Raw genomic sequence first — 15,783 nt, 5'->3', positions numbered from 1 at the left:
CTGCCGTCTTTAGTTTCTCCCACAAGCAGGGGCACATCTAAGGTTTGGCAGGCATGGCACGTGGCCTGGGCACCACTTGAAGGGGGGTGCCACTTGAAGGTGGGTGCCACTGAGCTAGCACCACCCCCTGTCAGTCCTGCCATTCCCACCCTTCCCCACCAGCACCACCTCAGCCACTCCACCTGTCAGCACCACTGCTTCCACCCCCACCTGGTCACCCTTGCTGGTCCTCATTCGCTCTAAACTTATACAACGCAAATACAACATGGTGGCCACCAAGGCCCGCTCTCATGAGACTTCCTTGTGGCCGTTTATTTTGATGCATTGGCCACCCCTGCCATAGGCGCTATTTTGCGTCGATAAGCCCTGCCCACAAGCTGGCCCTTAGCCACAGCCCCAGTGAGATTTTGAAAACAAGGACATTCTGCTGACCCACCCCACTTCAATGACACCTCCCCGAATCCTCCACTCTTTCCCAACCATCAGACGGCTTGTCCAATAGCTTGGGTTGAGCAAGTGAAACCCCTTTTACACAGAGCTTGAAAGCTGTGTGAAAGAATCGTAAGGTGAATTGGGATGGGGGGGTGGGGTTTAGACTTACCCGACTTCGATCCATCCACTAAGGTAGTGAAGTATATTTGACTCATGGAGCCAGCTTTCTTCGGTTCTGTGTGAACACGCAAGCCAGCTTCCTAAGATGGGTCATGTTTATGGGAATACCATGGGTTTGCAGTATAAAAGGGGCTTGAGATACTTTTTGATTTGGCTCATTCAAACCACAGTGAAGCAAAATGACCTGTAAGCGATCACTGCCATTGTTGTTCAAACGTGAACTTGTTGAGTTCCTCCTGCAATTAGATTTTAGGGCAAAGTGAAAATTCAGATACACTTCAAATAACATTTGCTGAGTGTCTGGCAGGGGTAATCAGAGTGGAGACTCTGGGACTCTCCCTTTTTCCAAGATATCATCAGGATTATCACCTGAAGTAGTTTATTTGTCACATCATACCTAGTACTGTGAGCAGTCTAACAGGTCAACTCTAACATTCATACTGGATGCACGGTTGGGACTGAAGTCTACAGAGGCTGCGGGAGCGCTGGAAGCGAATCCACAGACTCTCAGCATCTCTGAAGGGACTCTCTTTTGCTTCTCTTTCTTGGGCTGTAAGGGGCGCTGGGCAATTTCTGCCGATGGCGAATCTTTGTCTGCCTTACAGGCAAATTTTGTGTAATATTAGACCTGCTTTATTGCAAGGCAATAAAACAATCTTGAAGTAGAAGAACAAGAGCACAAATACAGAGCACGGAGTCACAGAGAGAGAAAGATCAATGAGTACAAGACAGTATGAGTACAAGACAGTATGAGTACAAGCATGAGAGCTCTACTGTGGGGTTCATTCAGGAGCCTGACAGCTGCAGGGAAGAAACTGTCTTTAAGCAGAGGCAGGGATGAAGTTTTTCCTTGAGCTCCCTTTCACTTCCCGATTGTCGGTGGGCACTTTTATATTTGCAATCGGGCAGGTAGCAGAATCGGTGATCCGACACAATTCCTGGTCAAGATCACCAATTCCAACCCAGAGTGGAAACCTGACCCCGGGTCCAGTACCTGCCTCGAGCTTGGAATGCGGTCTCTAAATCGATCTGGGCGGCTTTGTGGCTTGGAGCAAACGCACGACACACTGGCGTCCAACCCCAGGGCAAGTTAGCAGCAGCACATCCCTTGCTAAAAGGCGCATTTCCAAATTTGCATTGGTTGACTAGCTGTGCATAAAAATTTATTATCAGGCAGATCAGAAAAGAATTGCCAGCAAATGCCAGCTAATTACTGGCAATGAGGAGCCACAGATAAAAAGGAGTGAATATGCAAATATAGTACTTTCAGTGTTGTTATGGTACCCATAGGAATGCAAATTACAACAAACATTTCTGATTTAGCAATCCATTAAGTTTCTCAGTCTATAAAGACACCTGATGTTGCTTTGAGCATTGAGGCATAAATGTCAATTTGTATTCACTTTTTTAATTTTAAGATTTTATGTACTTCTGATGGGAAAATTGGAAACTTTATTACCTGTGACATTTTATTGTTCCACTATGGAATACAGCAAAACACTCTCCACCAAAAGTCATTAATGAAAGCAAGACTTGTGGTTTGAAAAAAAATAATATTTTTTAAGATGAAAATAAAAAGGCTTGAAATTTGATTACATGTTTATGTAGGGAGTGGGAGTGCAGGAAGCAGCCTCTGAGAGTCCATGCCATCCCTGAGTCCTCCTTTAACTTTCTCTGACGCAGATTAGCTTGAATACATCGCAGCACAGTTTGGATTCCACTGCACCTCGATTCGAAGCAGCCAATTGTTGGGCACTCTCCCAGCATCCAAAGGGCCTGTCTGAACAATCCTTGCATATTGCTTTAGAGTTGTTTTCAAGCCTTCCTCTTCAATTTCCGATCCCTCTCCCCTGGGCTGATCCTGCATATCTCCATGCCGGTAGGATTCGAACCTCTGCCATGCCCAATTCTCATTGCTCTGCCACAGACAGCTGCCTGGCCCCTGAGCTCTGGAGATTCCTCTCTAAACTTGGGCACTTGAGCTTCTTCCCTTCCTTGAAAGCTTATCTTGGAGTCTGTTGGGATCTCACATGGAGCCATCGATGAGCTCACAACACTGTGGAACGTACGTTCAAAGCTTGGGTGTGGTGGGGGAACAGCTCAGTGAGTGTCATGCCCCCTTGGTACCACCAACAAGACAAGCCGTCAACCAGGTGCTGATGGACACGTTCTGGGAATGGCTCCTCTCCCAGGCCCTGATGGCCAAGACTGGAGGCTCTGTAGCCATCCCTTCCCAGAACTGCAATGGGCAGCCAATCCGATTGTAGATTTGGAAAAGAAAAGGGCCTAAACCAATCACAGGAAGAAGTGATGGGGCCCATGAAGGCTACAAATTCTGCTTTTCCTTCCTGGGCAAAGTTATTTCTTTCAACTTGCCAATGTTTCTGGTTCAGTGTTTGTAACACAGGCACCAGGATTGGCGTACGATTCAACAACAACAATCCATGTACAAAGAAATGCAGGAGGAACTCAGACAGCCTCCAAAGGACCCAGACAGAGACGTTGACTGCTCATTTCTACCCATGGAGCTATCTGATCTCTTGAGTTCCTCCGGCAGTTCTTTGTCTGCTCGAGATTCCAGCCTCTGCAGCCTTCATGTGGTACATTTAACAAAGCAACAGTCCAAAGGAGCATTAAGGAACTGGTGTTAAACCAGGGCCAAAGTGTGAGGTTTCAAAGAACATTGTAGAATGGGAAGGTGAAGGGTTTAAGGCAAGGAGCTCCCAGATCTCAAGGCTAAGATTGCCAAAGGTAAGTGGAGCAACCACAGAGCAACTAATGTAGGGAAGGGTCAAGGTATAAGACTCTTTCAACTGAAGTTCCATCCTGCAGCTGACAGCCAGTTGGGTAAAGATGCACAGGTCATTCTGAGCCAAGTCGGTCCTTGCTCATGGACAGAAAGCTGGACCCTCAGAAATACTATGCTCCCTTTTAGGAATGTGGGTGAATGTGGAGGTGGAGAACAAACAAGGCTAACCATTAACTTCGTACCTGTCACTGCTCAGGACAGGCCAGTGGGACGCCGTGAAACATTTTCTGCTCGTTGTTAATTTGCACACAGCAAGATCCCACAAGCAGCAATACCCTGTTATTCAGTTTTGTTGATGTTGGTTGGTGGGGCAGGGTGTAATGTATCAATGTAACCTGTGGGATCTCATCATCACTTACCAGAGCAAATGGGGCCTTGGAAAGACATCCCACTGGGAAATGAGGGATGCCAGGAAAATTAATGGTGAACGAAGGCAGGTTTGGGGTTTAAATCTTATCAAGTAGAAGCCAATTCTAGCCATTTAAACCCATGCCACCCAATTACACCCAAATAAACCTTCAACTTCATACGATTTGGAGGGTGGGAGGAAACCGAAGCACATGGAGGAAACCCAAGACACAGGGAGAACGTACAAACTCCTTACTGACAATGCCAGATTCGAACCCAGGTCACTGGCACTGTAAAAGCATCGCGCTAACCGCTAGGCTAACTGTACCACCCATATAACCACTGTGAACCAGCTGCTTCCACCTAAAGGGTCTTGACGCGCTCTTACTTTAAGCCCCTTTGACAAATTACTACCAGATGAAACTGACAGAAAAGTGCAGGAAACACTCGACAGGGCAAGAGGTTTCCATGGGGAGAGAAACAGAGTTGATATCTCAGGCCAATGACCTTTCACAAGTAACTAGTTTTCTCCCTCCACGGACACTGCCTGATCTGCTGAGTAATTCCACCATTTCTCTTTTTCAGATTTCCATTTGCTTTTAATCTGATTTTTTTTTTGATGCTCTATCATATATTTTGTTACAACATATTTGCTGGCATGTCCTGTGAGGACAAAGTACGAGTTTGGGGGAAGAACCGCGAGCTTCCAGATTCCTGCCGCTTTCCTTCTCTGTTGTCTCCAGTAGAATTGTCATCAGCCTCCAACACCGCTGTAATGAAGCCTGGGTGACAACAGGTACTGCAGCACAATCCACTGGAGGAACTCATTGGGTCAAACAGCCAAAGGAATGGTTGTCGTTTTCATCAAGACTTGATGAAGGGTTCTAATCCTGAAACCCTAACGATTCTTTTGCTCCCATTGAGGCTCTTTGAGTTCCTCTAGCAGACTACAAGTTGGTCCTGAAAGAAAGCAGCTCATGAATGAAACAGACATGTTAAGGAAGCAAATCCTTTGCTCCTGGTATTCTGATCTCAACTGGAATGAGTTGATGGGATCTCAATGTGCATAAGATGATTGACACACCACCCCCAGAGTGCTTCAGAGAACACAAGGGTTGAATAAAGTTACCTTGGGGACCAGGGAAGGTTCTCCTCCAAGTTGCACACCACCCTGACCTGGAAGCCAGTGGCCAACAACCTTCATTGTCACTGAGTCAACACCAGTGACTCAACAGCGCAGCGATCCCTGACAGTGGCTCACCACCGCCCTCTCAAGGGCACCTTGGGATGGGCTGGAAATGCTGGCCTTCGCAGACCACGTAAACAGCCTATGAAGATGCTTACAATCTCCCGCTCAACTTCAACCTCAACTGCTTGGAGCAGTGGAACCTTTACATGCACCCACTGTCGATCTGGAGCGCCTGATGGAAGTGAATTAGCAGGCAAGAGCAAAATCTGATTTACCAGCTGACTGCATCCAGCCTGGGTACAGCATTTGAGAATCTAGCCAGAGGGCTTAATAATGATGAACACTGTGTATACGGATCTGAGTAAAGGCTTTAAACCTTTCTTTAATCCTTCTGTTGGCATAAATCTATATTTATTTTGCAACAAACTGCTTTCCAAATTGCATAAAAGGCCCTGTACCATTCTCCACCACTGCATACTCCAGCAAGTAATAAAACACAGAGCTGAAACCCACGGGCGATTCAATTAAGCACTTTTAGCAAAATTATTCCAAATGAGTGGAAAAAATCACAGCCGTTCCAAATGGCAACCAGTGGATGAGCAGGATTTAGTAAGGCAATTTGAAGGGGAGATGGGACTAGATCCACTGGAGATGCCCTGCACCATTGATGAGAACAATGAAGGCAACTCTTCCCTCTTGTCTCCTATTGCAGATCAAGACTAACACCTGGAGCAACAGCTCGGACAGTGTCACCAGGAGTCACTAAACCTGCCACTCTCCAACCATGTCAGGCCAGTCTTTACCCATTTACCAGAAGCCTTTACTCATTCACCAGGAGTCACTAAACCCTCCACCCTCCACCCTCCAACTAGGTCAATGCCAATCTTTACTTATTTCTGGGATCTGGGCATAATTGGCTCTTCTGAATGTGGCATTGAACTGCTACAGTTGTTCTGGTGAAGATGTGCCCACCCTGCTGTTGGGGAGGGAGCTCTAGGACTTGGACTCAGCAATGACAGCGGACCAGCAATTTATGCCCAAGTCTAAATGTCGAGGGACTTGGAGAAAATGCTGCATTCCCATTCACCTGTTGTACTTTTCCATATGGGAGGAATTGTGGGTGTGAGAGGTGTGGTCTGGTCATGCCATTGAATGTTTAGGTTCTTATTAAAGAGGACCAATTCTTGGCAACAGATGACAGAATTTGCCAATCTTGACTCCCATATTGGTTCACTCAACACTCTTCCCCGATAAAACTCCTTGAATCCTGGCTTGGAAGGTTTGTGTTGTTCTCAAGTCTCAGTGAAAGAGTTGAAGATTCCTTTGTCTGAGGAAGTGCTTTCTAACATCAGCTCTGAACATGGTTTAATGCCAGGGTTCTTGTCTGGTTTTCCCCATGGAAGGTGTCTCTCATGTTAAATCCTTTAGAGATCTTAAACCCTTCAGAATTTCTGCAATCTTCTTCATTTTAAAGGAAATACAAGTCAGTCTGGACAATCCTGCTCTTAACCTCAGTGCCATTCTTGTAAATCTGTCCAATACCCGTCCAAGGGCAGTGTGACCCTCGGGTACGGTTCCCAGAAGCCAACCCAGAGTCCCTGGAGATGCAAACCAGAGCTTTATTCTACCTTATTTCAAAATGTCAGGAACCACCCCTTGGGATTAGCATCCTTCAATAAAAACGTACTCTTCTCCCTTGCAGCATCAGATAACATGGACCAGGGAAATAGAATGCCTAAAGACTGAAGCAGAGACAGGGGTGGCTGTCAGTTCAGACACCTGAAGAGATGGGGGAACAGAGCCTGAAGAAAGTTAGAACAGAGGCAAGAAAGAGTTGGAATGAGAGCAAAAATGTTCTCACTGTAATTCCCAAATCTGACAAAACTGAGAGCCATTTAGAACATTACTGCAGTTGGGAACGATGCATAGTCTCTGGTTTAAATATATCTGCAATCAAATCTTGTTTGTGAAAGTTTTGTGAGGACTTGAGTAATTGAAATTCTGTTGGAGTGTTTTGGAGCCTTGGTCTCCCAGGCTCACATTTTCCTGATGCGTACTGCCTACATCAAACCTGTCCTGTAATTATTGTACAGCTGGGAGTTGTAATAACGCAGAGAACTCCATAAAATATTAATCATAACAAACAAATCAAAAAAAATTAGATAAATCTAAAATGGTCAAGGTAGGCTCATAAAATGCAATTGACACACACACGTCAACTACGAACTGAAACTCATCTGCATATGCAAATGTATGCTAATTGACATCATTTGAGATGCAAAACATCCTTTACAAATCCCCAGCAAAATTCTTTGTAAGATAAATAACCACAACTTCTTCAATTCCTTAACCCTTGCACTGACTGCATTTTGAGGAGTTACACCATAAATGATGGTTTTGATGTTAGCGGTTTAATTCTTCTTTGGAATGTATCTCCCAAAGCACAAATGGCAATGCTTCAAATGCAAACCTTGACCGAGGGACTAGCTATTGAGAGGAGGCATCAAACTCATTAAAGCTCCTTGTCAGATCCCAGTTGTTGCTCAATACTGCCCCAGCCTTTGGCAGAACAGTCTCCACGAGGAGATTTCTCATCCCAAGATCAGAGAGGGAGTTGCTTTGAGAGGGCAAGATGGACAAGCATGAGCCAGCCACGTTCCGCCAAGGAACCTGGAGGAGATGCTTCGCCTGATGCTGCTCGACCCGATGCGTTCCTCCAGCAGATTGCATTTAGCTTCAGATTCCAGCATTTGGCAAGTACAGACCCTGTCTGTCTCCAGTAGGTGGAAAACGCTGGAAGCAAGTCACCTCACTAAATACACAAACATAGAGCTAGCAGTGATAAGTCCTGGGAGGGTTGAGGGGTCTTAGATGGGCAGCGCTAGTCCTGTATTCTCCAGGTGAAGTTGAGTTGGCTGAGGATCTTGCCCAGAGTCAGACAGGATGCAATGATCTCTCCCAACTTGTTTTGTATTTGCTCCAACAGTTAAGGACAGAAACTGGCCCAGCAGGTGCCGGGGGGCATCTGACAATGGCTGAGAGTGGTTACCTGAGTTCAGCTTGATGCGATAGCCATGTGATCTCTGCCACACGGAAACACCACTGCCTGCAGATTCCCTCAAGTCGTCTGCCATCCTGACTTAGAAATGCGTCACCATTCCTTCATTGTTGCTGGGTCTACATGATGGGTGTATCTTCACCAGTTCATGAGCACAGGAGAACATTGCTTCCATTGTATTGGATTGAAAGCCTCAACTGCACAATAGGAGCGGGGATTTTCTTTTAGACCTACAGCATAGTAACAGACCTTTCCACCCCATGAGCCCATGCCACCTAAATATCTCAACTAATCTATAGCCCCCATACATTTTGAAAGGTGGGAGGAAACTGGAGCACCAGGAAGAAACCCACGCAGACATGGGGAGAACATTCAAACTCCTTACAGACAGCGCCGGATTCAAATCCGTGTCGCTGGTGATGTAACAGCGTGGTGCTAACCCCTATGCTCTCCGTACTGCTCCCAGATTTTGAACAGATTGGGGCAGCAGCAGCCTTGTTATGACTGGACATGGAAATGTTTGATAAGCACATGGGTGCAAAGGACTTCTTGTTCTCTGGGCACGTCCACCCCACCGATAGACACTCCTGCTGGCTTCTCCCCGCAACCTACCTGGCAATTCTTCATAAATCTCGTCATCCTGGTTCATGTCCACGTTGGGAGGTGGGTGACTCATGGAGGGCCTTTGATCGGCCAAGGCTGTGTCCACATCATCGTATGTTTCCTCCTGCAGTGCTTCCTCTTTATACATGACCAGCCCATTGTCTTGATCCTCATCCTCCTCCTCCACCCCCACCTCCTCTTCCAGGGGAATGAAGTTGGAATTCATATCTGTGGAGAATCCATCACATCACATATGAAGCACAACGATGTTTCCCCGTGCTTGCCCCGTTACCCTGGTTTCGATCGCTTCTCACTGCTACCTTCGGGCAGAAGGTGCAGAAAGTCCAACACCTCTAGGGTCAAGAGCAGTTTTGTTCTAACACTGTCAGGCCTTGAACTTCATGATATTGGCCAAACCATGACATGACTGCAAGACCACCAAAGATTCTGTTTACTGACAGAAAACAATTTTGAACTAACAACTGTGAATATTTATTATTTCTCTTCTTTTTAGATTTATTTTTTTCTACATTATACTCGGCGGGAAAATGAAGAACAGTAGAGGTGAAGAAGAGATGGAAACAGGGGAACCCAGATAGAATTTGGAGTGCTCTAAAATTCAAAAAAATTGCTGTTTATGCCTTAACGCAGTGCTCAGGACTGGCTGAGCTTTGGGGTGAGAAAGGGAGGAGTTTGCGGGATAAGGCATTGGGCAGGGAGGTCTCCATTCGAAGTGCAGCAGGGTGCTCCTGAACTTTTCGGAATGTGTTCTGAGCTCCATCTCAAAATGTCCAAATAAGGAGAACAAGGAACTCGTCACAGCTCAGCTCAGCCACTCGTTGCAAGTTGAAGCAGCAGAGAGCAGCTGCAGAGAAGCCTGAACAATATTTACCGTCAGGCTGAAGCTAATAACACTCCATATGATTTCACAGCAATAAAACACAAGCAACAAAATCAATAACCTTTCTCAGCAACACTGACACATAACATCTCATAAATTAAATTTGTATCAACTCTTGTCTGCTACTTTTGAGTCAGCTCTGAGTTTATTTTCTTGACTTTACATGGATTCCACTTTATTTAATTCCACAAATCAATATCTGTAAATGCTGTCGGATTAAAGTATTTCTGGACACAAGGAGCAAGTGGTTCACTCTTCATTCATCTCCCTCTCGCAGGTGGTTATTTTATCTGCCAATTGTCATATTGACCAGTTAATGACTGACACAGTTCGAAAACTTCACCAATGATAATCACTGTGGTTGTTCAATCAGAGATGTCAATAACTGGCGGAGGCTCTGATCAGATTAGAGAGATGAGATTTAGACTGCATCCCAAGCCACACACGGGCAGGGCCTTACTAGGGGAGATTTGAATTAAAAGCCGAATCTTTCTCCTGGTTCAGTGGGCAAGGATTTTCCAGGAGGACTACTCGCAGTCCTTGCTTCTACCTTAACCACCATTGGACCCTGTGCTCCTCCAATCCTGCAGTGCTCCCTAGCTTTTAGTTTCTCTCGCAGTATTAGTGACTGCAGGAATTCTCTCCGCATCTCTCCCCTCTTGGGAGGCTCCATTGGCCTGCGCTCTCTACTCCTGGTGGGCTTGGTTAGAGCCATCTGATGATTCTCCTGAGAAGTTCTAGTTTGATAAGGAGATGACAGCTTTGCCCTGTCACTTTGCAGATGACTTTGAGAGCAAAGAGTGGGTAGACTACCGAAGGCAGCCAACATGGTACAGATCCCCATCACCCTGGCCTTGCTCTCTTCTCTCTGCTGCTTTCAGACAGAGACTGTAGTCCATAACCTCAATATTCAAAAACAGATTTTACCAACAGCTTTCAGACTTTGGAACCTCCTTGTAATACTTCAACCAGAACCACAACACTACTTCAAGCCTAAGTACCCCTTGCACTGTTGTAATATCACTTCTTTTTCCACTAACTGCAAGTGCAAAATTTGGAGTGGAGAGGGTGAGCAAATTTAAAGATCTTGGGAGCCGCAGAATCTTTCCTGGATTACGAGGAAAGCATGTCAGCACTTCTATTTCCTCAAGAGTTTGCGGAGGTTTGGTATAACATTGGAAACTCTGGTATGGGGACATCAATAACCCCTGAGCATAAAGCCCTGCAAAAGGTAGTGGGCGCAGCCCAGGATCTGACAGGCAAAACCCTCCCCACCATCGAGAACATCTACAGGGAACGCTGCTGTCGGAGAGCAACAGCAATCATCGAGGATCCACTTCATTCAGCACATGCTCTGTTCTTGCTGCTGCCATCAGGAAAGAGGTGGAGGGGCCACAAGACACACACCACCAGGTTCAGGAACAGCTGCGACCCCTCCACCATCAGACTCCTCAACGACAAACTCAATCAGGGATTTATTTATTTACTTGTGCATTTTATTGGTTTTTTTCTCTCTGTATTGCACAGTCAGTTTGTTTACATTTCCTTATTTGTCTACACATGTACATATCTTCTTGTGTAGTTTTCTGCACTACAAATAATTGGTAATTCTGCCTCGCCTTCAGGAAAAAGAACCTCAGGGTTCTATGTGATGTCATGAAAGTACTCTGAAAATAAATCTGAAATCTCATCTATCCTTTTGTATTTATTATCTTTTTCTTCTCTCGAGTGTAAATTGAACTTATATTTATTGCTTGTTAGTTTACCCATGCAGCTGCATCAAAAATGTCAGTGCATCTGTTCACTGTGCTCGTTACACAACAACAACGAACACTTACTCTCACTCTGGGCTCTCGTTCCGAATCCAGCTGGCACCATCTCTTTGGCTGTTCCATGATCCAGGACGGAAGGTCACATTCACTAACTGTGCTAACCCAGAAAGGCAGCCACGCCATTTAGTGCGAGAGGAGCTCATTCAAGTCCACACTGTGGACCTTTGAACGAGCTGCACAGCTACTCTCACTCTCCTGCTCTATCCCCTCACATATCGGCTTCCACCATCCTTTCAGGCAGAGGAACAGTCTACTCCACTTGCTCACTTGCTTCTGCTCCCAATTCGATCTACTTCCTCGGAGAACTGACCATAAACTGTCAGAAGCAGACTCTCTTCATTCACTCCCATCATCTTAAACACTTCAGTTAAATCTCTCCCAAACTTCCTGCCTTTTGATAGAACGGGAGTCCTGCAGCTTGGAGACATAGGCAAGGTTTGCCATGTGCGGCTGAGTTCACGGAGCTCTCATGTCCAAGAGTTCATGGGTTCAAATCCTGCCTCAGACAAATTGCAGAGCAAATGGTGGGAGTGCTTTTCTGCAGAACTCTGGTTTTCTGGGTCATTGGGTGGCCAGTTAAGTAGAGGAATGCCTGCGATCTTTGAGGGATGTAAGAAAAAGCACTTGACTGGCAGAGGAGGAGCAGAAACTTAAAGAGGGCTCAAGGAATCATTGAGCATCCTTACCATCCAGCCCACAGTATCTTTGAGACACAACCTTCAAGGAAGAGGTACAGGAGCATAAAAACTGCCAGGTTAGGAAACAGCTGCAGGTGGTTAGACTGTTCAACTATAATAGAAACCTGTAACTTACTTTGATGTATATTTATTTTGGATCACTAGAACATTTAGTTACAACTGGAAAGCTGGAAAGAAAGGAAGCAGGAAAGAAAGAGAAGCAGAGGCAGATGGAGAATGAAAATGATTGATGGATTAACATCATGGTTAGTAACAGGGGAGAAAACAACTACAATTCGGAGGGTCAGAGACCATGATGGATGGAGGGACATGATCATCCATGCTGAATGGCAAGGCACCTGAATGATGAACGATGTATATATGTCGTTTGGGTGTAGGGTGTACAGTGAGTCTGTATGTTGCACCATGATCTGGAGATACGCTTATTTGTCGGGCTGTATATGTACAATCAGACGACAATAAACTTGTACTTGAACCCGCTGGTATTCTGGCCCAGAGACACCTGTCTCATGAAGTTACCCAGGGTGGTCATTCAATCAGTCCCACCACCTCCCCACCACCACCCTTCTCTCTCTCACACATTCCCATTTTGCCATTTACCAACATCAGGGGTAATTTACTGTGGCTAATTACCAGAGCACCCAGTGGGAACCCATGCAGTCACAGAGTGAACATGGGGAACCTCCACATAGGCAACACTGAAGATGAGGGTTAACCTTGATTCCTTGCAGCTGTGAGGCAGCAGCACTAATTGCCGTGACAGCATTTTGCTCTCCACATCGTTGCTGCAATGGATTTTGTGGTCACAAGCATCACTTCACCATCTCACCACCATAGTTCTCACATGAAGCAACTATAATGCTTCAGAAGGACCTCACTAACTTTGAACTGGAATTTGAACATCCTGAAAATGAAACAAGAAGGCTTCAAAAATATGGAGCAACAAACAGATTGCTGGAGAAAGTCGGAGGGGGGTGAGGTCAAGAAAAGGTTGACAGTTCCTTTCACCCATAGATGCTATTCGACACACGGAGTTCCTCCGGCAGATTGATTTTGATTGGAAGAACTCAGCAGGTCGAGCCACATCTATGGGGGAGCGGGGGGAGGGAAGGAATTGTCAATGTTTCGGATCAAGATCCAACATCAGGACTGAGAGGGGAGAGGGAAGATGGCAGATGTAAAGAAGAGAGGGAGGGGTGAGGCAGAAGCCTGGAGGTGATTGGGTGCATTGAGGATGACAGACAGGTGAGCTAGCTGGGGGGGTGGGGGAGGGGGGGATAAGCTGTAGCACAAAGGTTTTTGGCACAGAAATCCACATTCATCTCAGCATCTTTCTATTCCTCTAAGCTTGGAGGTGGGCTCAGTTGCTTTAGCAGAGACCAACTTATTTTTGACCAATTGCCAGTGTACCCACTGCCCCCATGGCCAATAGCAGCGGTCGGGAACAGTACTGATGGCTACGATCTGTACTTGCCATCTTAAGATCACCGAGACAATGTGGCTTCAGTGGAAAACACAGGGGAAGGAACCACATTTCAGGTGCAGTGGGTCGAGGTGCTTCCAGCAGAAATTGTTTTTAATTACTGGCAAACTTCAAACTTTTATTACCCTAATCAATGGAACGATGTTTAATTAGAAACTGAAATTTTCAGCGCTGACTAATATTCACCTCACTGGGGTTTTCCAGCAGAGATGGACAGTGTTCATTTAAAATTTAATTGGAAAGTAAATGTGATTTAAAAAGTAAGTCAAATTACAATTTATTTAAGGAACCAAAGAATGCAGATAAGAGTGATTTAAAACTTCCTTAAATCGTGCTGACAGATGGAAATATTGCTATTTATTAAAACCTACCCTGAGTTCAGGTCATCTGACACATCCTTAATTCCAAGCACTTCTATACATGCCACTGGATACCCCTCAGATTGACAGCTCTTCTCCAAGGGCGAGAAGTGGGAGAGGGGAGAGGAGGGGGCGCATATGAAAGCAGCGTCCTCCCACCTTCCCACATCCCAACCTCTCCAGGCACGGGATTGGAGTAATATGTCGATCAGGCTACAATTCATCCTCCCACCTGTGGGAGCAGTGAGGCGCCATGTTGCAGCACAGTACAATAGCAGTGTGACAGTGTCTTAGGAAATTTCAATTATACATGTAGACAGCAGGCTTAGGCTGTATAAGAGTAAAAGACTTATCTCACCCCCAACTGGAAGTGGCTGAGCGAGTCATATAAATGCATTCACAGTGGATGGATAGGACAAGATGGAGATGTGGGGCTTGGCTGGTTCTTTGGGCTGAATGGCCTCATTCAATGCCTGACCACCACAGAAAAAGCAGAAGAAACCGCGGATGCTGAAAACAAAGAGGAAGGAGGGACAGGAGGTCAGACGGCAGCTGGAGAGAACGGGACAGTCAACATTTTGGGTTGGGATCCTTTATTCAAAACTCTGGTTGGAAGGGGAGGTATTGAGTTGAAAAAGGGAGGGGGAGGCACTGGACAAACGAAAGCGTGAGAGGTGCAGAGACAGCTCAGGCAGCAATTGTCTCTGCACACATCCCAACTATTGGCTCCGCTTCACCTTCCGATTCCATCTGGTTTTCACCTCACTCCCAACATTCACGTTTGTTGTCACCTGTACCAAGGTGCAGTGAGAAAGTTTGCTTAGTGAGCAGAACAGCTAGATATCTCATACATAGTGCAGTAAGTAAGACACACTCCCAACTTGCAGTGACAGAGAGAGGCTAGATGGGGAAAAGCAAAGACAGGAACGTTTTATGAGAGTGAGGTTTATTCAGGGGTTTGACAACAGCAGGAACAAATCTGCCCTCGAATGTGGTGGCTTGTGATCTCTCGCCTGATGGGGGCGGGTGAAGGGGTGCCGGCTGGGGTGGGATGAATCTTTTTATATGCTGGTTGATTAGCACCTTCTTACAGAGGATAGTTAATCTCTTCCTTGGAGAGTTGAGGAAGTTAGATCATCAGAAGAGGCGATAGATATTTCTTTGAAAGATTGGGGAATTCAGTTCATGAGGAACTGGCACAGAAAAGGTGTTGATGTGTGGGGGAGCAGCCATGATCACATTAGATGGTGGGGCAGGGACAAGGGGCTGTGGTCTATCTGGTTCTATTTCCATTCTTGTGTGAGCATGGAAAAGTAATGGTGAAGGTTAGATCTGGTTGCGCTCTCAGTGTTTCTCTCGGACTCCAGATGGTTGGAGAGCAGTTACTTTGCTGTTCCTGCGTGCACACAGCCGGCTTCCGGATCTGGCGCCGAGACCCCCTTCACCACGGACAAGAGCTGCACCGATCCATTGACCTCCGCCTCCCCACAAATGCCCACCATAACGGGAGAGAGTTTACCTTTCAGCACAAAGGAGATGTGGTCGACCCAGTCCTTGGCTTCCCGCACACTCGGAGCAGTAAACTGGGAAATGGAAGAAAGGTTCATCAGCCGTCGATGCTTCAGTGCATGAGATCAGTTATCACCGGGCCACAAGCCCCCAACAGCAGAAGTCTGTAGATGTTGGGGGTCGAGTGCAATACACAAACTGGAGAAATTTAGCAGGTCACCCGGCATCCATGGGAAGCACAAACAAGTTGCTATTTTGGGCCTGAGCCCTTCATCAGGAGTGCTGATAATCAGACAGACAACCAAATTAGAGATGGGGAGGGGGGGGTCTGGTGGGGAGCACAGGCTAGCAGGTGATAGGTGGGTACAAGTGGGATGGGGAA

General features: G+C 46.3%; 1 protein-coding gene across 3 annotated transcripts in view; it reads right to left on the bottom strand.

The window, feature by feature from the left end:
* The window catches only part of skap1 (src kinase associated phosphoprotein 1), a 316,700-nt gene that overhangs the window by 90,310 nt on the left and 210,607 nt on the right, over nucleotides 1-15,783 (bottom strand). For 2 of the 3 annotated variants that reach the window (XM_069906123.1, XM_069906122.1), the window contains exons 8-9: nucleotides 15,412-15,475; nucleotides 8,629-8,847 (exon numbers count right to left, since the gene is read on the bottom strand). In XM_069906123.1, coding sequence (XP_069762224.1) covers nucleotides 8,629-8,847; nucleotides 15,412-15,475 — 283 coding nt within the window. The remainder of the gene's footprint in view (nucleotides 1-8,628; nucleotides 8,848-15,411; nucleotides 15,476-15,783) is intronic. The other variant, XM_069906124.1, reaches the window with a different exon arrangement.

Source organism: Narcine bancroftii, chromosome 12 (assembly GCF_036971445.1).
Source record: "Narcine bancroftii isolate sNarBan1 chromosome 12, sNarBan1.hap1, whole genome shotgun sequence".
NCBI classification, from domain to species: Eukaryota; Metazoa; Chordata; class Chondrichthyes; order Torpediniformes; family Narcinidae; genus Narcine; species Narcine bancroftii.
Note: the sequence above shows the minus strand (reverse complement) of the source record. Positions and strands in the feature narration are given on the sequence as shown.